This window comes from Lagenorhynchus albirostris, chromosome 5 (genome assembly GCF_949774975.1).
Source record: "Lagenorhynchus albirostris chromosome 5, mLagAlb1.1, whole genome shotgun sequence".
Lineage (NCBI taxonomy): Eukaryota > Metazoa > Chordata > Mammalia > Artiodactyla > Delphinidae > Lagenorhynchus > Lagenorhynchus albirostris.
In genome coordinates, this window is record NC_083099.1 from 27,816,061 (window position 1) to 27,840,065 (window position 24,005).

Consider the following 24,005-nt stretch of genomic DNA (forward strand, 5'->3'; position numbering starts at 1 on the left):
AGTTTTATATATTTTTAAATTTAGCTTTTGCATATTTTTTGTTCTGTTTATTTCCTAGGTTATCTAGTTATCTTATAACTTTTATTGCTATTATGAATGGGATCCTTTTTCCATTACATTTTCTAATTGATTGTTGCTGGTTCTTTGTACATCTCTGTGTTGACTTTATGTTCAGGCACCTTTGTGAAAACTGTTTTGTTTTAGATAACTCTCTTGTATCCACTATATAACTAAATTTCATTTTGTTTCTTAGATTTACTTTGAGAGGATTTGTTCTTTTATCAGGGGAATTAAACCATTCATAGACACTGAGACCAACTTATATATCTGCTTTTATTCCTGATATCTTACTTTCTGTTTTCTATTTACATGGTTTCTTGTTCCATTCTTTTCTTTCCTGACATTTGCTAGGTGGAGATTCCTTTGCTCTTTTTTTCTCTTCAAGTAGGTAGGACAATCATCATCTTAATCATTTTCTATTCTTTTAATGATTACCCTTAAAAATGTTTTTTCTTTTTACCCATACCAAGAGTTTGTCAGTACCTGCAAACCCTTTCTGAATAAGATGAGACCTGTATTGTGACTTTTCTTTCATAAATTCTAGTCTCTCTGGGAATTTTTTATTTTGCCATTTATTCATTGTTAATACATCTTTTGCTGCCAATCATCAGAGTGTGGCTAAGTTATAAAGAAGAACATATACCTCTAGGAAATCTTGGGGCTTTGCTCTATCGAAAGTGCTCAACTGGGTGATTTTGGGGCACCACTATCCAGAAGTGCTGGTGTCCAGATGCATTTTCCTTTGCAATGAAGAGTCATGCACTTCAAAACCCTCCAAGATGGATTAGTTATCCTGCTTTGCAGGAAAGGAGAGCTCTCCATTCTCGGCCACTGGCCACCCATCTCCAGAGGCCCTGCTATCGCCCAGGTGCTCCAAGCCGGAAGGGCACTTTTTGGGAATGACCATGCTCCGTGGAGGGACAGAGCCGGCCCCCAGCTTCTCTACACAGAGCCCTCTCCACTAAAGCTCCAGAAATCAAATACCGTAATTGCCAGAAGAAGCATTAAAAAAAAAAAGTCCAGCCACTAACCTCACATGCAAATGGAATAATCACTCTGGATTCCTCATTGTGAGCTGCTCTCCATACCCTGGATTACCTATGAATTCCATCTTTTTTTTCCTTTGAATTTGCATCTCTTCAAGACACAAGATTAAAACAAAATTCACACTAAATTGGATTTTAAATGATCTTCCTTTTATTTATCCTTCGTCTTTCTTATGTGGATATGCAAGTGAGAAGACTGAGACTGGATATTCCCAAAATGCTCACTCCCTTAATCTGTCCGTCTAGAGGTTTGGCTTCTACAAACCAAGGCAAGACTCCAGCATCCATGACCTTCCCTGAATTCCAAAGGACAGATTCGAACAGTTGCTAATCAAGAGAGGAGTAGCCAACAAACCACCTGAGGCAGGATTGAAGGGGCCAGAGAAGATCATCAAGATTAGGAGACCTGAGATGAGATTAAAGGAGTGCAGGCCCGGCTCACACCCTAATCTTGTCAGAGACCCCACCTTTGAACACTGTTATAAACCCCCTGATCAAATCCTCCCAGATCAATTGCGGTGTGGAGCGTAGTGCTCCAGTAGATGGCCTGCCAAGCTGAGGTGATGGGCACAGCCGTTTCACACTAGGAACTCTCATCTGAAGAGCAGGGTGCAATTCAAGTGAAACTAGACAAACACAAAGGAAAAGAAAAAAAGATACACAGTTGTTCCACCAGATGTGGCTCTGCCCACCTGAAGGACAAGATCCAGCCCCACCCACCAGAGCACAGGCACCAGTTCCCTCTACCAGGAAGCCTACACAAGTGACTGAACCAACCTTACCCACTGGGGGCAGACACCAAAGATAACAGGAACTGTATGAACCTGCAGCCTGCGAAAAGGAGACCCCAAACACAGTAAGTTAAAATGAGAAGATAGAGAAATTAAGAATTCTCTAGAAGGAATCAATAGCAGAATAACTGAGGCAGAAGAACGGATAACTGACCTGGAAGATAAAATAGTGGAAATAACTGCCACAGAGCAGAATAAAGAAAAAAGAATGAAAAGAATTGAAGACAGTCTCAGGGACCTCTAGGACAACATTAAATGCACCAACATTTGAATTATAGGGGCCCCAGAAGAAGAAGAGAAAAAGAAAGGGTCTGAGAAAATATTTGAAGAATGTAAAATAGATAGCTAGTTGGAAGCAGCTGCATAGCATGGGGAGATCAGCTTGGTGCTGTGTGACCACCTAGATAGGGAGGGTTCCAGGGAGATGCAAGATGGAGGGATGTGGGGATACATGTATACCTATAGCTGATTCACTTTGTTATACAGCAGAAACTAACACAACATTGTAAAGCAATTATACTCCAATAAAGATATTTAAAAAACAAAAAAGAAAAGAAAATATTTGAAGAGATTATAATCGAAAACTTCCCTAACGTGGGAAAGGAAATAGTCAATCAAGTACAGGAAGGGCAGAGAGTCCCATACAGGATAAATCCAAGGAGAAACACTCCAAGACACATATTAATCAAACTATCAAAAATTAAATACAAAGAAAAAATATTAAAAGCAGCAAGGGATAAAAAACAAATAACATACAAGGGAATCCCCATAAGGTTAACAGCTGACCTTCCAGCAGGAACTCTGCAAGCCAGAAGGCAGTGGCAGGACATATTTAAAGTGATGAAAGGGAAAAACCTACAACCAAAATTACTCTACCCAGCAAGGATCTCATTCAGATTCAAAGGAGAAGTTAAAAGCTTTACAGACAAGCAAAAGTTAAGAGAATTCAGCACCACCAAACCAGCTTTACAACAAATGCTAAAGGAACTTCTCTAGGCAGGAAACACAAGAGAAGGAAAAGACCTACAAAAACAAACCCAAAACAATTAAGAAAATGGTAATAGGAACATACATATTGATAATTACCTTAAATGTAAATGGATTAAATGTTCCAACCAAAAGACACAGACTGGCTGAATGGATGCAAAAACAAGACCTGTATATATGATGTCTACAAGAAACCCACTTCAGACCTAGGGACACATACAGACTGAAAGTGAGAGGAGGGAAAAAGATATTCCATGTAAATGGAAATCAAAAAATAGCTGGAGTAGCAATACTGAGACAAAATAGACTTTAAAATAAAGATTATTACAAGAGACAAAGAAAGACACTACATAATGATCAAGGGATCAATCCAAGAAGAAGATATAACAATTGTAAATATTTATGCACCCAACATAGGAGCATCTCAATACATAAGCCAAGTGCTAACAGCCATAAAAGGGGACATCAACAGTAACACATTCATAGTGGGGGACTTTAACACCTCACTTACACCAATGGACAGATCATCCAGACAGAAAATTAATACAGAAACATAAGCTTTAAATGACACAATAGACCAGATGGACTTAATTGATACTTACAGGACATTCCATCCAAAAACAACAGAATACACTTTCTTTTCAAGTACTCATAGAATATTCTCCAGGATAGATCACATCTTGAGTCACAAATCAAGCCTTGGTAAATTTAAGAATATTGAAATAGTATCAAGTATCTATTCTGACCACAAAGCTATGAGACTAGATATCAATTACAGGAAAAAAAAACCTGTAAAAAATAGTTTAAACACATGGAGGCTAAACAGTACTAAGTAACCAAGAGATCACTGAATAAATCAAAAAGGAAATCAAAAAATACATAGAAACAGGGCTTCCCTGGTGGCACAGTAGTTGAGAGTCCGCCAGCCGATGCAGGGGACACGGGTTTGTGCCCCGGTCCGGGAAGATCCCACATGCCGCGGAGCGGCTGGGCCCATGAGCCATGGCCGCTGAGCCTGCGCATCCAGAGCCTGTGCTCCACAATGGGAGAGGCCACAACAGTGAGAGGCCCACATACCGCAAAAAAAAAAAAAAAAAAAAAATACATAGAAACAAATGACAATGAAAATGCTATGACCCAAAACCTGTGGGATGCAGTGAAAGCAGTTCTAAGAGGGAAGTTTATAGCAATACAGTCCTACCTCAAGAAACAAGAAAAATCTCAAACAACCTAACCTTACACTGAAAGCAATTAGAGAAAGAAGAACAAAAAAACCCCAGAGTTAGCAGAAGGAAAGAAATCATGAAGTTCAGATCAGAAAACAATGAAAAAGAAATGAAGGAAACAATAGCAAAATCAATAAAATTAACAGCTGGTTCTTTGAGAAGATATACAAGATTGACAAACCATTAGCCAGACTCATCAAGAAAAAAAGGGAGAAGACTCAAATCAACAGAATTTGAAATGAATAAGGAAAAGTAACAACTGACATTACAGAAATAAAAGAATCATGAGTAATTACTACAAGCAACTCTATGCCAATAAAATAGAAAACCTGGAAGAAATGGACAAATTCTTAGAAAAGTACAACCTTCCGAGACTGAACCAGGAAAAAGTAGAAAATATAAACAGACCAATCACAAGCACTGAAATTGAAACTGTGATTAAAAATCTTCCAACAAACAAGTCCAGGACCAGATGGCTTCACAGGCGAATTCTATCAAACATTTAGAGAAGAGCTAACACCTATCCTTCTCAAACTCTTCCAAAATATAGCAGAGGGAGGACCACTCCCAAACTCCTTCTACGAGGCCACCATCACCTTGATACCAAAACCAGACAAGGATGTCACAAAGAAAGAAAACTACAGGCCAGTATCACTGATGAACATAGATGCAAAAATCCACAACAGAATACTAGCAAACAGAATCCAAGAACACATTAAAAGGATCATACACCATGATCAAGTGGGGTTTATTCCAGGAATGCAAGGATTCTTCAATATACGCAAATCAATCAATGTGATACACCATATTAACAAATTGAAGGATAAAAACCATATGATAATCTCAATAGATGCAGAAAAAGCTTTTGACAAAATTCAGCACCGATTTATGATAAAAACTCTCCAGAAAGTGGGCATAGAGGGAACCTACCTCAACATAATAAAGGCCATATATGACAAACCCACAGCCAACGTTCTCAGTGGTGAGAAACTGAAACCATTTCCTCTAAGATCAGGAACAAGACAAGGTTGCCCACTCTCATCACTATTATTCAACATAGTTTTGGCAGTTTTAGCTATGGCAGTCAGAGAAGAAAAAGAAATAAAAGGAATCGAAATCGGAAAAGAAGTAAAACTGTCACTCTTTACAGATGACATACTATACATAGAGAATCCTAAAGATGCTACCAGAAAACTACTAGAGCTATCAATGAATTTGGTAAAGTAGCAAGATACAAAATTAATGCACAGAAATCTGTTGCATTCCTATAAACTAATGACGAAAAATCTGAAGGAGAAAATGAGGAAACACTCCCATTTACCACTGCAACAAAAAGGATAAAATACCCAGGAATAAACCTACCTAAGGAAACAAAAGGCCTGTATGCAGAAAACTGTAAGACACTGATGAAAGAAACTAAAGATGATACAAACAGATGGAGAGATATACTGTGTTCTTGGATTAGAAGAATCAATATTGTGAAAATGACTATACTACCCAAAGCAATCTGCAGATTCAGTGCAATCCCTATCAAACTACCAATGGCGTTTTTCACAGAACTAGAAGAAAAAATTTTAGTTTGTTTGGAAACACAAAAGACCCTGAGTAGCCAAAGCAATCTTTTTCTTCTTCTTTATAAATTTATTTATTTATGGCAGTATTGAGTCTTCATTGCTGGGTGTGGGCTTTCTCTAGTTGTGGTGAGCGAGGGCTACTCTTTGTTGTGGTGCGTGGGCTTCTCATTGCTGTGGCTTCTCTTGTTGCGGAGCACAGGCTCTAGGTGCACGGGCTTCAGAAGTTGTGCAATGTGGCTTCGGTAGTTGTGGCACATGGGCTCAGTAGTTGTGGTTCGTGGGTGCTAGAGTGCAGGCTCAGTAGTTTTGGAGCATGGGCTTAGTTGCTCTGCAGCATGTGGGATCTTCCCACACCGGGGCTCAAACCCATGTCCCCTGCATTGGGAGGCCGATTCTTAACCACTGTGTCACCAGGGAAGTCCCCCAAAGCAATCATGAGAAAGAAAAACGGAGCTGGAGGAATCAGGCTCCCTGACTTTAGACTATACTACAAAGTGACAGTAATCAAGACAGTATGGTACTGGCACAAAAACAGAAAGATAGATCAATGGAACAGGATAGAAAGCCCAGAGATAAACCTATGCACATATGGTCAGCTTATGTTTGATAAAGGAGGCAAGAATATACAATGGAGAAAAGACAGCCTCTTCAATAAGTGGTGCTGTGAAAACTGGACAGCTACATGTAAAAGAATGAAATTAGAACAATTCCTAACACCATACACAAAAATAAACTCAAAATGGTTTAAACACCTAAATGTAAGGCCAGACACTATTAAACTCTTAGAGGAAAACATTGGCCGAACAGTCTATGAGATAAATCACAGCAAGATCCTTTCTGACCCACCTCCTAGAGAAATGTAAATAAAAACAAAAATAAACAAATGGGACCTAATGAAACTTTAAAGCTTTTGCACAGCAAAGGAAACCATAAACAAGACGAAAAGACAACCCTCAGAATGGGAGAAAATATTTGCAAATGAAGCAACTGACAAAGGATTAATCTCCAAAATATACAAGCAGCTCATGCAGCTCAGTATCAAAACAACAGCCCAATCCAAATGTGGGCGGAAGACCTCAATAGACATTTCTGCAGAGAAGATACACAGATTGCCAACAAACAAATGAAAGGATACTCAACATCACTAATTATTAGAGAAAAGCAAATCAAAACCACAATGACCTATCACCTCACACCAGTCAGAATGGCCATCATCAAAAAGCCTACAAACAATAAATGCTGGAGATGGTGTGGAGAAAAGGGAACCCTCTTGCACTGTTGGTGGGAATGTAAACTGATACAGCCACTATGGAGAACAGTATGGAGGTTCCTCAAAATAAAAATAGAACTACCATATGACCCAGCAATTCCACTACTGGGCACATTCCCTGAGAAAACCATAATTCAAAAAGACATGTGGGCTTCCCTGGTGGCGCAGTGGTTGAGAGTCCACCTGCCGATGCGGGGGACATGGGTTCATGCCCCGGTCCGGGAAGATCCCACATGCCGTGGAGCGGCTGGGCCTGTGAGCCATGGCTGCTGAGCCTGCGCGTCCGGAGCCTGCGCTTCGCAACGGGAGAGGCCACAACAGTGAGAGGCCCGTGTACTGCAAAAAAAAAAAAAAAAAAGTATCACATTATTCATTGAAGCACTGTTTACAGTTGCCAGGACGTGTAAGCAACCTAAGTGTCCATCGACAGATGAATGGATAAGGAAGATGTGGCACATATATACAATGGAATATTATTCAGCCATAAAAAGAAATGAAATTGAGTTATTTGTAGTGATGTGGATGGACCTAGAGTCTGTCTGTTATACAGAGTGAAGTAAGTCAGAAAGAGAAAAATAAATACCGTATGCTAACATATATATATGAAATCTAAAAAAGAATGGTTCTCATGAACCTAGGGGCAGGACAGGAATAAAGATGGAGATGTAGAGAATGGACTTGAGGACATGGGGAGGGGGAAGGGTAAGCTGGGACTAAGTGAGAGAGTAGCATTGACATATATACACTACCAAATGTAAAATAGATAGGTACTGGAAAGCAGCTGCATAGCACAGGGAGATCAGCTTTGTGCTTTGTGACCACCTAGAGGGTTGGGATAGGGAGGGTGGGAGGGAGATGCAAGAGGGAGGAGACATGGGGATATATTTATATGTAAAGCTGATTCACTGTGTTATGCAACAGAAACTAACACAACATTGTAAAGCAATTATACTCCAATAACAGTGTTAAAAAAATAAAAAAAGATTAAAAAGAAAAAATCCTCCTGGATTAGGACACATAGGTTTTCGAGGCAGAAGTCCAGTATGACCCCATTGCCTGGCAAAGTAATAAAGCTATCCTTTAATACTTCAGCACTGCCCCCCCAAAAAAATAAAAGAAGAAGAATATACTCTGTTGTCAATAATAATTCCGTGGAGGGGAATTAATTAATTTTTCCATTAAAGGGATGTGTTTAGGGTCTTTTTTTTTTGGCTGTGTTGGGTCTTTGTTGCTGTGTGCAGGCTTTCTCTAGTTGTGACTAGCGGGGGCTACTCTTTGTTGCGGTGCACAGGCTTCTCATTGCGGTGGCTTCTCTTGTTGCAGAGCATGGGCTCTAGGTGCATGGGCTTCAGTAAATGTAGAGCGCGGGCTCAGTAGTTGTGGCGCACGGGCTTAGTTGCTCTGCGGCATGTGGGATCTTCCCGGACCAGGGCTCAAACCTGTGTCCCCTGCATTGGCAGGCGGCTTCTTAACAACTGCGCCACCAGGGAAGCCCTGGAATGTGTTTAAATAGAAGTGAAATGTTGAATACACTCTGTTGAACTAAATAAATAAATAAATAATAAAAAAGCTCCAAAATAAACATCTCAAATCATTTTACCAGGAGACCTGTGAGTTGTAACTTGAAGTATGAGTAGGGACAAAAATTCAGTATGAAAATGGTATGTTATCTTTATACTTTATAATTCCCTGATATTAGGGAATTATTCGTTTTTTATTTATTTTTATTATTTTTATTTATCAAATAGCCTGGGCTTGATGGTGGAAACAAAGGAAATGGCTTTACTCTTCTCTCTGTTTATTTTTGAAGTATTTTTTAAATTTATTAATTTATTTTTGGCTGCGTTGGGTCTTCGTTGTTACACGTGGGCTTTCTTTAGTTGTGGCGAGTGGGGGCTACTCTTCATTGCGGTGTGCAGGCTTCTCATTGTGGTGCCTTCTCTTTGTTGCAGAGCACAGGCTCTAAGCATGTGGGCTTCAGTAGTTGTGACATGCGGGCTCAGTAGTTGTGGCTCATGGGCTCTAGGGCACCGGCTCAGTAGTTGTAGCGTACGGGCTTAGTTGCTCCGCAGCATGTGGGATCTTCCCGGACCAGGGATTGAACCATGTGTCCCCTGCATCGGCAGGCAGATTCTCAACCACTGCACCACCAGGGAAGCCCCAACTCTTCTCTCTTTAAAGTGGTTGTTTTGAGTCTCCCTTTCCCGTTCTTGAATAATATATAAAGTAGAACTCATAGCTTTTGGCAAGGGGGTTATAGTCACATATTACACATGTCAGTATATTTAAACTTCAGTCCAAGCACTGATGATGTTAGGGAATTAATGGGTTTTTATTTTATTTTTATTATTTTTTCTTGAAGTATAGTTGATTATAATGTGTTAAGTTTCTGTTGTACCGCAAAGTTATTCAGTTATGTATATATCCATATATATTCTTTTTTATTATAGGTTATTATTACAAGATATTGAATATAGTACCGTACCCTGTACTATACGGTACAGCCTTGTTGTTTATCTTTTTTATATGTAGTAATTTGTATCTGGTAATCTGAAACTCCTTGTTTATCCTTCCCCCAACTTTCCCCTTTGATAACCATAAGTTTGTTTTGTATGTTTGTGAGTCTGTTTCTGTTTTGTAAACACATTTATTTATATCATATTTTATCTTCCACATGTAAGTGATATCATATGATATTTGTCTTTTCTGTCTGACTTACTTCACTTAGTATGATAATCTCTAGGTCCATCCATGTTGCTGCGAATGGTATTATTTCATTCTTTTTTATGGCTGAGTAGTATTCCATTGTGTATATATATGTACCATGTCTTCTTTATCTATTCACCTGTTGATGGACATTTAGGTCGTTTCCATGTCTTGGCTATTGTAAATAGTGCTGCTGTGAACATTGGGGTGCATGCGTCTTTTTGAATTATAGTTTTCTCAGGATATATGCCCAAGAGTGGGATTGCTGGATCATGTGGTAACTCTATTTTTAGTTTTCTGTGGAACCTTCATACTGTTTTCCACAGTAGCTGCACCACCTTACATTCCCACCAACAGTGTAGGAAGGTTCCCTTTCCTCCATACCCTCTCCAACATTTGTTATTTGTAGATTTTAATGATGGCCATTCTGACCAGCATGAGGTGGTACCTTATTGTAGTTCTTTTTTTTTTAACATCTTTATTGGAGTATAATTGCTTTACAATGGTGTGTTAGTTTCTGCTTTATAACAAAAAAATATGGAACGCTTCACGAATTTGCTTGTCATCCTTGCACAGGGTCCATGCTAATCTTCTCTGTGCTGTTCCAGTTTTAGTATATGTGCTGCCGAAGCGAGCACTCATTGTAGTTTTGATTTGCATTTCTCTAACAATTAGCAGTATTGAGCACCTTTTCATGTGCCTGTTGGCTATCTGTATGTCTTCTTTGGAAAAATGTTTATTTAGGTCTTCTGCCCATTTTTTGATTGGGTTGTTTGCTTTTTTGTTATTCAGTTGTACGAGCTGTTTGTATATTTTGGAAATTAAGCCCTTGTCGGTCACATCATTGGCAAATATTTTCCCTCAGTACATAGGTTGTCCATTTTGTTTATGGTTTCTTTTGCTGTGCAAAATCTTATAAGTTGATTAGGTCCCATTTGTTTATTTTTGCTTTTATTTCTATTGCCTTGGGAGACTGACCTAAGAAAACATTGATACAATTTATGTCAGAGAATGTTTTGCCTATGTTCTCTTCTAGGAGTCTTATGGTGTCCTGTCTTATATTTAAGTCTTTAAGCCACTTTGAGTTTATTTTTTGTTTCTGGTGTGATGGAGTGTTCTAACTTCATTGATTTACATGCAGCTGTCCAGCTTTCCCAGCACCACTTGCTGAAGAGACTTTTTTTCCTCCATTGTGTATTTTGCCTTCTTTGTCAAATACTGACTGTAGGTGTGTGTGTGGGGAAATTATTGTTAATTTTCTTATTTATAATAATGGCATTATGACTTTGTAGAAGAATATGCCTACTTTTAAGAGATGCATGCTTAAGTATGTATGAGAGTGAAGTGTTAATCATGTCTGCAGTTTCTTCAAATGGTTCAGCTCAAAATATAGATAGAGTGAGCAAATATGGCAAAATGTTAACAATTATTGAATCTAGGTAGTGATTATATGGGTGTTTGTGATGGTTCATTTTATTTATCAACTTGACTGGGCTACAGGGTGCCCAGATATTTGGTCAAACATTTTTCTGGGTTTTTCTGAGAATGTTTCTGAATGAGATGAGAAAATCTTTTTTCTCCATACCTGTCAATAAGGACCACCACTAGTGGTTTGCTTAAACTGGCAAAGCCAATAATATACCTTCACTGTCATGCCTTAGGGGTATATCAGCTCTCCAGCCCTATATCATAACTTAGTTGACAAGGATCTTGATCACCTTTCCCTGCTATAAGATATCACACTGGCCAATTACATTGATGACGTTATGCTGATTGGACCTACGGAGCAAGAAGTAGCAACTTATTGGTAAAACATTTGCATGTTAAAGGATGGGAAAGAAATGTAACAAAAATTCAGGGGCCTTCTACTTCAGTGAAACTTGTAGGGCTCAAGTGGTGTGGGCATGTCAAGATCTCCCTTTAAGGTAAAGGACAAGTTATTGCTCTGGCACCTCTTACAGCCAAAAACCTGGCACAGCACCTAGTAGGCCTCTTTGGATTTTGGAGGTAACATATTCCTCATGTGATGTGTTACTCCAACCCATTTACTGAGTGATCTGAAAAGGCACTAGTTTTGAGTGGGGCCCAGAACAAGAGAAGGCTCTGCATCGGTCCAGGCTGCCATGCAAGCTGCTCTGCCATTCAGGCCACAGGATCCAGCAGATCCGATGGGGCTTAGACTCTCATGGCAGGTAGGGATGCTGCTTGCAGCCTTTGGCGGCCCCTGTAGGTGAATCATAAGTCAGGCTCTTAGGATTTTGGAGAAAGATCCTGTCATCCTCTGCAAATAACTACTTTCCTTTTAAGTAATAACTCTTGGCCTGCTGCGGGGCCTGAATAAAAGGCTTAACGGTGGGCCACAAAGTTACCATGTGGGTGGGCCACAAAGTTACCATGTGACTTGAATTACCCGTCATGAGCTGGGTGTCATCTGACCCACGAAGCCAATAAAATTGGGTGAGCACAGCAGCACTCTGTCATCAAATGAAGGTGGTACATGCGAAATTGGGCCTGAGCAGGCCCTGAAGGCACAATAAATTACATGAAGCAGTGGCCAAATGCCTGCGGTTTCCCACTCTTGCCGCACTACCTTCTCTCCCCCAGCCTGCACCTGTGGCCTCATGGGGAGTTCCCTATGATCAATTGACATAAGAAGGGGAGACTTAGGCCTGATTTACAGGTGGCTGTGCATAATCTGTAGGGACCACATTAAAGTAGACAACTGCAACACTACAGCTTCTGTCTGGGACATCCCTGAAGGAAAGTAGTGAAGGGAAATCCTCCCACTGGGCAGAACTTTGAGCAGTGTACTACCACTCCACAAGGAAGGAAAGGAAGAGAATGTCTAGAATACAGGCCATCCCTTAGGGCATCTCTTAGTATTGCCATGCCTTGTGATAAAGGTCAATGGAAAACTCCAACAACCTGGTCTAGGCAGAACTACTAATGGCCCAGACCCTTCAGGAATGAAGATTTGGATTACACCAGCAAGTAAAGGACCAGGACCAGCTGAGGTGCTTGCTGAAGGCAAACATAATAAAAAAAAGGTAATGGAAGAAAGTAGTGATAAATACCAGCTGTGACCATATGATGACTTATAGAAATGAGGATTATAATTGTCATGTGTATTTCCTCCTTATTTGGTTATGAATATGTTCACATGGGTGTATGTATATATTTGTAAATACATATATATATATATATATAGCAAATATCTTTGTTCTTTTCCTGCTCTTATTCTCTTATCATATAATGACTATGTCATCATATTTGAGTATTGTTATTTTTATATCATAGTTTTTAAGTTACAGCGTATCAAGGAGAAGAGTAATCCTCACTTTAGGACTTTACCTCCTCTTCTGGCAAAGGGGTTAGTACATTTTTGGTTGTACACAGCACAGTTGTATCATGTTAGGTGATCCATGATCTTGTTATTGTCTTTATTTGGAGATTAAGTATGGTTTGAGGCAAAGTGTATGGGTGCCAAGTTGACAAGGGGTGGACTTGTGATGGTTAATTTTATGTGTCAGCTTGACTAGGCCAGAGGGTGCCCAGATAATTTGGTCAAGCCTTGTTCTGGGTGTGTCTGTGAGGGTGTTTCTGGAGGAGAGTAACATTTGAAATGGTGGACTGGGTAAAGCCCTCCTCGTGGTGGCTGGGTCTCATCACGTCACCTGAAGGCCTGAGTAGACCAAAAAGGCTGAGGAAGAAGGAACTTTCTGCCTGCCTGACTGCCTTTGAGCTGGGACATCAATTTTTTTTCCAGCTTTCAAATGTTGAACTGAAACATTGGCTCTTCCTTGGTCTCAAGCTTGTGGGAATTCAGACTAGAACTATGCCATTGGCTAACTGCAGCATTGCTGCATTGCTGACTGCAGATCTCAGGACTTGTCAGCTCCTATAATTGTGTGAGCCAATTCCTTATAATAAATAAATACACAGACATTTGCACACACACATACACATCCTATTGGTTCTGTTTCTGGTGAACACTGACTATATAATATAGTATTTATTGTTTATATTCTTTTTATTTTCTGTATGTTTCAAAGTTTCCTTGTTGAAAAACTGGGAGAAAAAGTCATTCAAATCTCAGTCAAAACTTCAGTCTCTCATCCAGTTCAAGGCTTCTACCTTATGCTTACTTTATCTCATGTCTGACCTATGCTTCTCCAAATAAGCAGTGTGGCAAGCGGGTGTGATCTGTTTCTTTATTCTCATTGCTCCCCTTCACTCCTAGTCCTCTGCTATATCTAGCTTCTTCCAGGTTGTCAGTGAGGGTGAATGTTGAGTGAGAACACAAAGCAAAAGGGTAGAATCTTTCTCGACTGGTGCTGGTATAATCTAGCACTGGTGCCCTTTGTGTGGCTAATGACCAAATACTGCCTGTTTTTCTCTATCACAGAATATGTGTGTGTGTGTGTGTGTGTGTGTGTGTGTGTGTGTATGTGCAGTTATTTCCTCCCTACCAACTAGGGACCTTGGCATCGTACCATTCATTCTGTGGGCAATGCATTTTCCAGCTGATCTCTTATGAATCCCTCTCTTCCTCTTGTTCAAGTGACACTCCCTTAGGGTCCTCCAGCTATAGGTAGCTTTTTTTTTTTTTCCATGAAAGCAAAGCTTGACTGTCTTCCAAAGTGTCCACTTGGTCACAGGGTATATTCTTACCATACCAGAAGAAGTAAAAGGGCAGACTTCTCTTGTTGCTGCCTCCTCTCCTTGCTCTATTCTATCTTTGACTTTATATACGTATCAGTTTATTTTTGCTGTGTAACAAACCTTTCTAAAACTTAGTGACTTAAAATAACACCCCTTTAATATTACGGTGCTTGGACAGCTGGGCAGTTCTGTTGATTGCAGCTGGGCTCCCTCATGCATCTGCAATCTGGTACAAGTCAGCTAAGTGGCTCTGGAGTTGTATTAGAGTGATTGGGTTGACTGGGTTATGTGTCTTTCATCATTCACCATCTAGCCTGGGCTGGTCCATGTGGCAGCAGATCTCAACGGGAGAGAGCAGAAGTAATCAAGGCCCCTTGAGTCTTGGGCTTTTCTGTATGCCTTTTCTGTATGCCAAAGCAAGGCCCAAGATTACCCCAGATTCAAGGAGCAGGAAATACTCTACCTCTTGATGGGAGAACCTGCAGTGTCATACTGCCAAGGGGAGAGGATGTAAGGAAGAGTAATAATTGCAGTAATTTTTGCTAACAATCTACTAAGAGGTATGGATACATACTGCTAGACATGTATGTAATCCCCCTTAGTTCACTGCCACCCTCATGGAAGGGAATTGTGCTATGACCTCTGGCACTCAGCTACTATCAGCTCCCTGATTTCTTTTAGGAGTTCTGCTGCCTCCTTAATCTTTGGTGTGAGGCAGAGGGAGAAGAAATACTATGTTCCTGTGCTCATTAATAATTTAATGAAGACGAATTAATTATTTTTTTCCATTAAAATGGAATTCAAAGTAGAGTTTAAATATAATAGAAGCAAAACATTGAAATGCATGTTCTAAACCAAACAACAGCAACAACAAAACTGCTTGTTAATAAGCATCAGAAATCAAATTCTCAGGAGACCTGTAGCTTTCTATGGGAAAAAAAGAAAAATAACACAGCATTTTTCACTCACTTGTTCTGTACAGTCCTTTGAAAGACACTTGTTTTGGTGAATCCTGTCCAATGAATCTCTAACTCGGTAATGATGTTACATTGATATGTAAAGCACTCCTTTAACATATATCACTTTGATAGGACTGTGGTAAACATTTCAACTAAAAACACTGTCTTTTTTAAAGGTATTAAGGAGCATCAATTCAATTATTCACAATCCAAGAGCTCCAGTAATAATTTATAAACAGAGCAAAGGAGGAGCCCAACATTTTAATAAAGATCTTGTTCAAGATTGTGGATTTGAGCATCTTGTTCCTATAATAGAAATGTGGGCGGATCAGCTGGCTTCCTTAAAGGTAAGGGGTTGAATATTCTTTACAGGCTTTGCAAATCTGTAGGAGTCCATGGGCTTTATATACTTTTATTCTCAAGCAAAGTTTTATATTTGGTGTGCTTTTACTATAGACTTTTTCTTTATAATTGCACCTTACTGATGAAAAATGTTGGTTAATGAAAGTATCGTTATGCTCTGACTTCCTGACTTTTTTTCAAATTCTGGTGGCACGTATTGTTTAATACATTTATTTGGCACTGAATTGTGTTGCCTTGAATTGCTAAAATAGATAACTGCCTTCTTACCAAATGAAAGATTAAAGATATTAATATGTGAGGTCTGGGTATTAATTGGAGAGTGTTAAATAAGTGGAGGACTAAAATAAGAAGTTGAGAAAAGTAAGAATTTCCTGTATTTCTTTCTGTATTCTAGAGTTGCACTGTCTAATACAATAACCACTAAGCCACAAGTAGCTTTTGATCTCTTGAAATGTGACTAGTCCCAACTGAGATGTGCTGCAAGTATAAAAATACACACTGGATTTAGAAGAGTTATTATGGAGGAAAATAGTTAAAATATTGATTATCTGTTAAATGATAATATTTTGGATATATTGGGTTAAATATATTATTAAAATTGTCACCTACTTCTTTTTACTTTTTAAAATGTGGCTACTAGACAATATTACTGTGACACACATTACATTCCTTCTGGATGGCATTGTTCTAAAGGGCCAAGCACTGTGCCGTGCACATAGTAGATGCTCAGTAAATATTTGTTTATAGATTGACCAGTCTTAGACTTCTAAAATTCCAGGAGCCCGGCCTCTTGTGCACAGTTTTAAATAGATTAGGACAACATATCTAGGCCAGGAAAACTAAGTAGGCTGTCATGAAAATCAAGTCGAATTACTTCAGGCATCCTTTTGAATTAAAAACTTTCCTGGAGATACATACTATAACATGGATGAATCTTGAAAATATCCTAAGTGAAAGAAGCCTGTCACAAAAGGCCGCTTATTGTATGATTCCATTTTTTTTAATGAAATGCTCAGAATAGGCAAATCCATAGAAACAGAAAGTAGATTAGTAGTTACCCAAGGGCTGAGAGCAGGAGAGAATGGGGAATGACTGTAAATGGATACAGGGTTTCTTTTTGGAGTCATGACAATGTTCTAGAGTTGGATAATGGTGATGATTGCACATCTCTGTAAATAAGTCAAAACTACTGAATTGCACATTTAAAGAGGATGAATTTTATGGTATGTGAATTACATCTCAGTATATCTTATTTAAAAAATCAAGGGCAAAATGTTAAGGACAAGCTTATTTTTTATTCATCAATATTTCAAAATAATTACTTGAATAACATATGCTACTAATAAATAACATATAATTACTTTAAACATCCAGATTCCAGATAATCAATATATATATATGTAAGGCCTGGAGAAAACTAATTTAACAGACTTTTTCTAAACTGATAATGGTATTTTTTTTAAAAAATAATGATGGTTAATATATATATTAAATCTGCTTGGATAATTATATTTTATTAGCATTATTATGAAAACTTTAAAAATCAGTAATAGCATATTGTTTCTTTCATAAAGGATTTGTATAAGTCCTTGAAAATACTATCTGCAGAACTGGTGCCTTGGCATAATTTAAAGAAGCAGGATGAAAATGAAGGTGTCAAAGTTGAAGATCTGTTGTTTATAGTAGATACCATGTTAGAAGAAGTGGAAAATAAGGAAAAGGTAATACGACCTAATACTTACATAAATGTTCACATTTTAATGTACTCTTTATCTTAGAAACTAATAATGATATGGATATAGATATTCTACTAGAACTCTATTTCTCTTTTGAAAGTTTTTATTAAAGATTTGGAATAATTTTAAGATGTAAACTATCTTTTTCTTTCTCTCTTTTGGGCAGGACAGCAATATGCCAGACTTTCAAATTTTGCAAGCTATTGTTTCTCACTTCCAAAAATTATTTGATGTGCCTTCTTTAACTGGAGTCTATCCCCGAATGAATGAAGTTTATACTAGGCTTGGAGAAGTGAACAATGCTGTGAGAAACCTCCAGGAACTCTTAGAACTAGGTGATGACCCTTTGTTTTTTTGGCCCCCCATTTAAGAATTATTTTTAATAAATCAACAAAAAGTAGTTAAAAAAATCAAGGCTAACTGAAGCATAAAGTGTTTGATTTAATGATTTTGAAAACTCTCTTTTAAAATATCCTATCCTTTTATTTCTCTTTTGCAGATAGTTCATCCTCATTGTGTGTGCTGGTGAGCACAGTTGGAAAATTGTGTAGGCTGGTTAATGAAGATGTGAATGAACAGGTTATGCAGGTATTGGGACCTGAAGACCTCCAAAGGTATTTATTTTGAAAAGGTTGCAAAGTACCATCCAGAATGTTTGGAGTGGTAAAATTAAAGACTTCCAAAACTTCATAAGTTATTTACCTTTCCTGTTTGGAATAGCATTTTTTAAAATAACTTGACAATCTAAAATAATGTCACACCTTAGGGATGGAGAGAATGTCAAGTATTTTCAAGATAAAAGTAGACTCTAGGGCCTATAGGTTTACATAGGGTGGGTCAGGACTCCAGCATTATTGCTATAAGCTTGTTTCCAAATTATATATGGAGAAATTCATACTTTATTAGCAACTTTATGTGAATTCAGAATATATAAGTCCAATTTTTAGTACATTACCATCAATCACTGATCACTAAATAATCACTAAGAGTATGTGTATTATTTGATAGGAAGATGTTAAGGATTTTTTTAAAAAGCTAGGCATCTCTGACATAAAACCTAATGTTTGTTTAAAATATCAAAATGTTATAGCTATACTCTTCCTCCCTCCTTCCCCAGATTTTATACTTCAACATATGTTCTGCAAGTTTTCCAAGAACCCTTACCTGACCCTTGAGTTTTCTGATACTTAATGCTTTTAAAAGGAACGTATGTCTCACTATTGGTCTTTTTCTCCTTCCCACAGTTTTACTGATTACTGATACTTATTCTTAATGTTTAATAGAATACAGGATATAAAAGCCAATTCTTTTTAGAAAATGTTATAAAAGCATGGTCTCTTAAGAATCCTCAAGCTAAATAGAAAATTCCTATATTAGGAATGTTATACAGATTTAACTTTAGAACAGATGATTACACTGATAATAGACTTTTTTTTTAGAAAAGTGTTACTAGATGAACAAAGAGCTGAAAAAGAATGGATTGCAGTAAATGATCATTAAACTTATATTTAAATTAGCAGGACAGTTTCTTTTCATTTTGAAATGTTCTATGTCCAGTGAGATGCAAGTTGGAAATTCAGTGTAAACTGCATTTTTTTTAAAGCATTATCAACAAATTGGAAGAACATGAGGAATTTTTCCCAGCATTTCAGGCATTTACTAATGATCTACTTGAAATCTTAGGTAAGATCTTTGTTGGTGGTGGTTAAATTTTGAGTCTCAAGATGTCAGTGGGTTTGAGGAAACAGTTGCTCCTTAGTCACTGTATTAGTGTTTTTACCCAGAGTTGTAGAAAGTGTCTGGAAACCACTAACAGTTCTGGAAACAAACTTCTAACTTGCAGTTAAAGTTGGTTGGGATTAGTCTGCAGAACAGAGAAACATATATCCTTTAAGGAGGTGGGGGCTGCCTTTGTTTTAGGACCTTAAAATGAGAAATGACATTACTCTGGCTAGGCCCAGTGTAACCTTGACTCTGTCATTGGCTAATGAGAAATGTTCTTAGAATTTATGATCTTGGAAGGTGTCTTTTTTTTTCTTCTTCCTCCTTCTCCTTCTTTTTCTTCTCTCTCTTTTTTTTTTAAAGATAGTTCCTACTTATTGTGCTTTTTAGATATACAAATTAAATTTCCTTCTAAGGTGATGAGAAGTAATATAAAGTAAACATCTGTAGAAAGGAGATAAATTTATAAATCTGTTGAAGGGAAGAGTTACATTTTACACTCTTGGTCAGATTGAGGGATTCGTCAGTAGTAATATCTCTTAAAGGGAAAAAAAAAATGTAATTAGCTTAGGAATCATAGGCAAAATAGAGACCCAGTTCTCTTTAAGTGTGATTATATGTGGCTATAAAAATAATTTATCTTACTGTTAAGAACACTGTTTAGGGAATTCCCTGGCGGTCCAGTGGTCATTAGGACTCTGGGCTTTCACTGCCGAGGGTGCAAGTTCAATCCCTGGCAGGGGAACTAAAATCCCACAAGCTGCGCAGCGTGGTCAAAAAAAACCCCACTTTTTAAAAAGTTTAAAGTGATTTATTTATTAATGAATTCTTTTTTTTCCCATATAGCTCATTTGAAATTGAAAGTGTTTTTTTGTTTTTTTTTGTTGTTGTTTGGGAAAATGTAATTTGAAAGTTTAACTTGAGATGTGGAATTGTATAAATGTGTTGCCTTGTATCTCAAAGAGCCATGTTTCCTGCAATGATATGATTTTACTTGCTTTGGCGTAGCAATTAAACAATGAATTTCTTGTCATTAATAAACATTTTAATAGGTGTGCTAGCAACACTTATTTCAGAATCCTTCTATAGAAACTTCCCCTCAGATAGGATACTCAGCATGGTTCATGTAGGATCATTTGCTTCAGTTCAACAGATGTGATTTTAGAATGCGGGTCAGGGAATAACTTGATCTTTGTACCTTACCACAATGTAAGATGTGAACCAAATTCTCTGCTGTAGATTTGCTCATATTTTTTTCCTTTCCTATATTTTGATAAGTGGATTCAGATAAGGATTCTGACTGAAGTCAGGAGCTTAAACAGCATGGGTCATGTGTTTTGGCTAAAGGAAGAACAATCAAAATCCAGCTAAACATGGAAGGAAAGAGATGGAATCCAAGGAATCATGTTTTATGTAAAGGAAGTGAGTTTATGAACAGTGAACTAGCAGAATAATCTAGAAAAAAGTGGTGAGAATTTAGAGAACCTGCCACTGGGGCTTACCTTAAGTAGGGCTGGAGTCTACATAATCAGAGGAAGGACCTTCCTTAGTGGCTAGGAGCTTCCAGATGGTGAATTCTAACTTAGGCTGGTTGGAAGAAGATATTCTTAGGAAGAGAAGTCAAATTCAGAAAGAATCTGGCAGAGAAGAACCTGAACTATCTTGTAGGCTGGACCAGGCTAAGCGCTATAATACATCGCATCTGAGATTTTACTCTGAGACACCTCACACCTTTTGTTAGGTAGATAGGCTTCATCCTAAAAGGTAGACCTAAGAACCATCCTACTAATGAGAAATCTTTATCATAGATTTAGGACAGGACTATGTTCCAAGAGAAGAAGTCCTTAGATGGGGGCCCATGAGAGAGAGTGCCTCTACTGGGGATTTCACCATGTAGGCTCACCCATGTAGTTAAAGAGGCAGTAACATAATATCATAAATGTTGCTAGTAGGATCTGTTAATAAGAGCACACTGCTAATGAGATTAATATCAGAGTCAGAGGGTGCTTTTGTGGGTGTGTGGTAGCTTTTACCCTTTTTTTTGCCCTGTGAAGCATCTGTGTCTGAATCAGTGATACACTCATCACCACTATTGGAGAAAAGTTTCATGTGCATGAAAGCACTAGTGATGTTGCCTTTGTGTCTGAAGTTTGCCTCTGAATAGAGATTCTCATTTCATCTGAGCCTAACAGTGGATAAAGCTATTCTTTTATTATTGTTGTTTTTCTATTACAGAAATTGATGACTTGGATGCCATTGTACCTGCAGTAAGGAAATTAAAAATACTTTCATGCTGAAAACAAATCATTTTTACTGTGTAAATTGCATTCTTAACATTCTAAATATTTTGTAGGATTGATCTTACTCTGAGACAAGGGTTATAAAATGTATATACTCTCAGAATTCACCCCCTTCTTTCTGTTGGGTCCTTCTCCATCCATATAATTTTTATTAACTTTGAGATTCTTTTATAGAAAACATTGCTAAGTTTAATTACTAAATTAACTTTAGATCCTTTAATCATTTCTTAAGCAATTCTTGAGTGCTTAAAATGTAAGATTGTTTTAAAGTACAGCGTGTAAGAGAGACACTCAGGGAGAGAGTGCAAGTAATAGAAAGGTTGCATTTAAGTTCAGAGTTTTTTGGCCTGGGAACAAGGAATGCCAGTGGCTCTCTTTAGTCCAGCCAGCAGGAAGCTGTTGCTTTCCTGGCAAGGAAATGGCACATACTATTAAGATATCCCTCATGACACTTGCCCTTTCAGAGCAGAAGGAACAAAAGGAAGAAGGAAAAAAGTTTTTATCGTGTTAGGGTAGGAAATGAATTATGAGGTAAAATAGATGAGTGGATGTGAGTCTCTCAAAGTGTCCTTTTTGCTATCTTGATGTGATGTACTTTTTATAAGGGCATGAAATCTTAAATAAAATTTTTGTAATGAATTTCCAAACGTAAATGTTCTCAGTGACTTACTTGTATTCCTCACCGATAATGAGTCGTATTCTCTTACTAGGCTGAGCCTTCCTTGGGCACCCTTCCTGGTTCACCTTTGCTGCGTTTTACGTAAGAGTAGCTTTCTTGATGCTTTCTACTTACCCTCTGTTCTCCATATTCATTCTGATTTTCTTAAAGGACAGGTGTTTGGCTTCACATCTGTGAGTACGGGCCACTTTTGGTTACTGCTGCTCCCTCACCCCCTACCCCCACTTTTTTTTTTTTTTTTTTTGCGGTACGCGGGCCTCTCACTGTTGCGGCCTCTCCCATTGCGGAGCACAGGCTCCGGACGCGCAGGCTCAGTGGCCATGGCTCACGGGCCCGGCCGCTCCGCGGCATGTGGGATCTTCCCGGACCGGGGCACGAACCTGTGTCCCCTGCATCGGCAGGCGAACTCTCAACCACTGCGCCACCAGGGAAGCCCCCCACTTTTATAAGTAACGGGCCTGGGGGACTTCTCAGTTATTCTTGTTCATTGCCATGTAGAATATTGGAAAGAATTTCCAGGAAGCAGCATAGTGGAATGCAGAGGGTAAATGTCAAGTATAGTTAATAGAAGTATAGTTAATTTACAGTGTTTTGTTAGTTTCTGGTGTACAGCAAAATGATTCAGTTATAGATATATATGTGTGTGTGTATATATATATATATACACATATACACACACATATTCTTTTTCATATTCTTTTCCATTATGGTTTATTATATGACATTGAATATAGTTCCTTGTGCTATACAGTAAGACCTTGTTGTTTATCTATTTTATATATAGTAGTCTGTATCTGCTAATCTCAAACTCTTAACTTATCCCTCCCCTACCCCCTTTCCCCTCTGGTAACTGTAAGTTTGTTTTCTATGTCTATGAGTCTGTTCATTAATAAGTTCATTTGTGTCATATTTTAGATTCCACATATAAGTGATGTCATATTTATCTTTGTCTGACTTACTTCACTTAATATGATAATCTCTAAGTCTATCCATGTTGCTGCAAATGGCATTATTTCATTCTTTTTATGGCTGAGTAGTATTCCATTGTGTGTGTGTGTGTGTGTGTGTGTGTGTGTGTGTATGTAACATCTTCTTTACCCATTCATCTGTCAGTGGACGTTTAGGTTGCTTCCATGTCTTGGCTATTGTAGATAGTGCCGCTATGAACATTAGGGTGCATGTATCTTTTAGAATTATCATTTTCTCTGTATATATGCCTAGGAGTGGGATTGCTGGATCGTATGGCAAAATTTTAGTTTTTTAAGGACTCTCCATACTGTTCTTCATAGTGGCTGCACCAATTTACATTCCCACCAACGGTGTTGGAGGGTTCCCTTTTCTCCACACCCTCTCCAGCATGTTATTTGTAGACTTTTTTTTTTGTGGTACGTGGGCCTCTCACTGATGTGGCCTCTCCCGTTGTGGAGCACAGGCTCCGGACGCGTAGGCTCAGTGGCCATGGCTAACGGGCCCAGCCGCTCCGCGGCATGCGGGATCTTCCTGGACCGGGGCACGAACCCGCGTCCCCTGCATCGGCAGGCGGACTCTCAGCCACTGCGCCACCAGGGAAGCCCTGTAGACTTTTTAATGATGGCCATTCTGACTGGTGTGAGGTGGTACCTCATTATAGTTTTGATTTGCATGGAAGAAATATAATTTTAAAATTATGTTAATCTAAATTTTGTCAGCTAGTTTAAGAGCCTGTGGTTAACTCTTAGTTTAAAACAGAGGTTTTCAAACTCTTCCTCAGAGGCCTAGGAGTTTTTTTGGAGGGCCACTGAGAAGGGACAGTGCTGCTAGTAGGAAGAACATTAGGCCCTCTCTATCAGGTCTACTTTTATCCAGTTTTAATTATTTAAAATATAAGTACTGCAACCATTGTTTAGCTCTTGATTATTTACAGTTTTATTGATGTATAGTTGAC

The 24,005-nt window shown here is 38.4% G+C and overlaps 1 protein-coding gene and 1 non-coding gene across 6 annotated transcripts in view; one reads left to right on the forward strand and one right to left on the reverse strand.

Annotated features, from left to right (window-relative positions):
* The window catches only part of CEP70 (centrosomal protein 70), an 87,754-nt gene extending 65,705 nt beyond the window's left edge, over positions 1-22,049 (forward strand). For 4 of the 5 annotated variants that reach the window (XM_060149754.1, XM_060149756.1, XM_060149755.1 and 1 more), the window contains 6 exons: positions 15,458-15,628; positions 17,219-17,365; positions 17,547-17,715; positions 17,880-17,994; positions 18,984-19,063; positions 21,338-22,049. In XM_060149754.1, the coding sequence (XP_060005737.1) occupies positions 15,458-15,628; positions 17,219-17,365; positions 17,547-17,715; positions 17,880-17,994; positions 18,984-19,063; positions 21,338-21,399 (744 nt within the window). In that variant the 3' untranslated portion in view covers positions 21,400-22,049. The remainder of the gene's footprint in view (positions 1-15,457; positions 15,629-17,218; positions 17,366-17,546; positions 17,716-17,879; positions 17,995-18,983; positions 19,064-21,337) is intronic. The other variant, XM_060149757.1, reaches the window with a different exon arrangement.
* Positions 10,192-10,298, reverse strand: LOC132521446 (U6 spliceosomal RNA). Its single transcript, XR_009540893.1, has one exon. It is a non-coding gene; the product is annotated as a U6 spliceosomal RNA (small nuclear RNA).
* Positions 22,050-24,005: the final 1,956 nt, after the last annotated feature.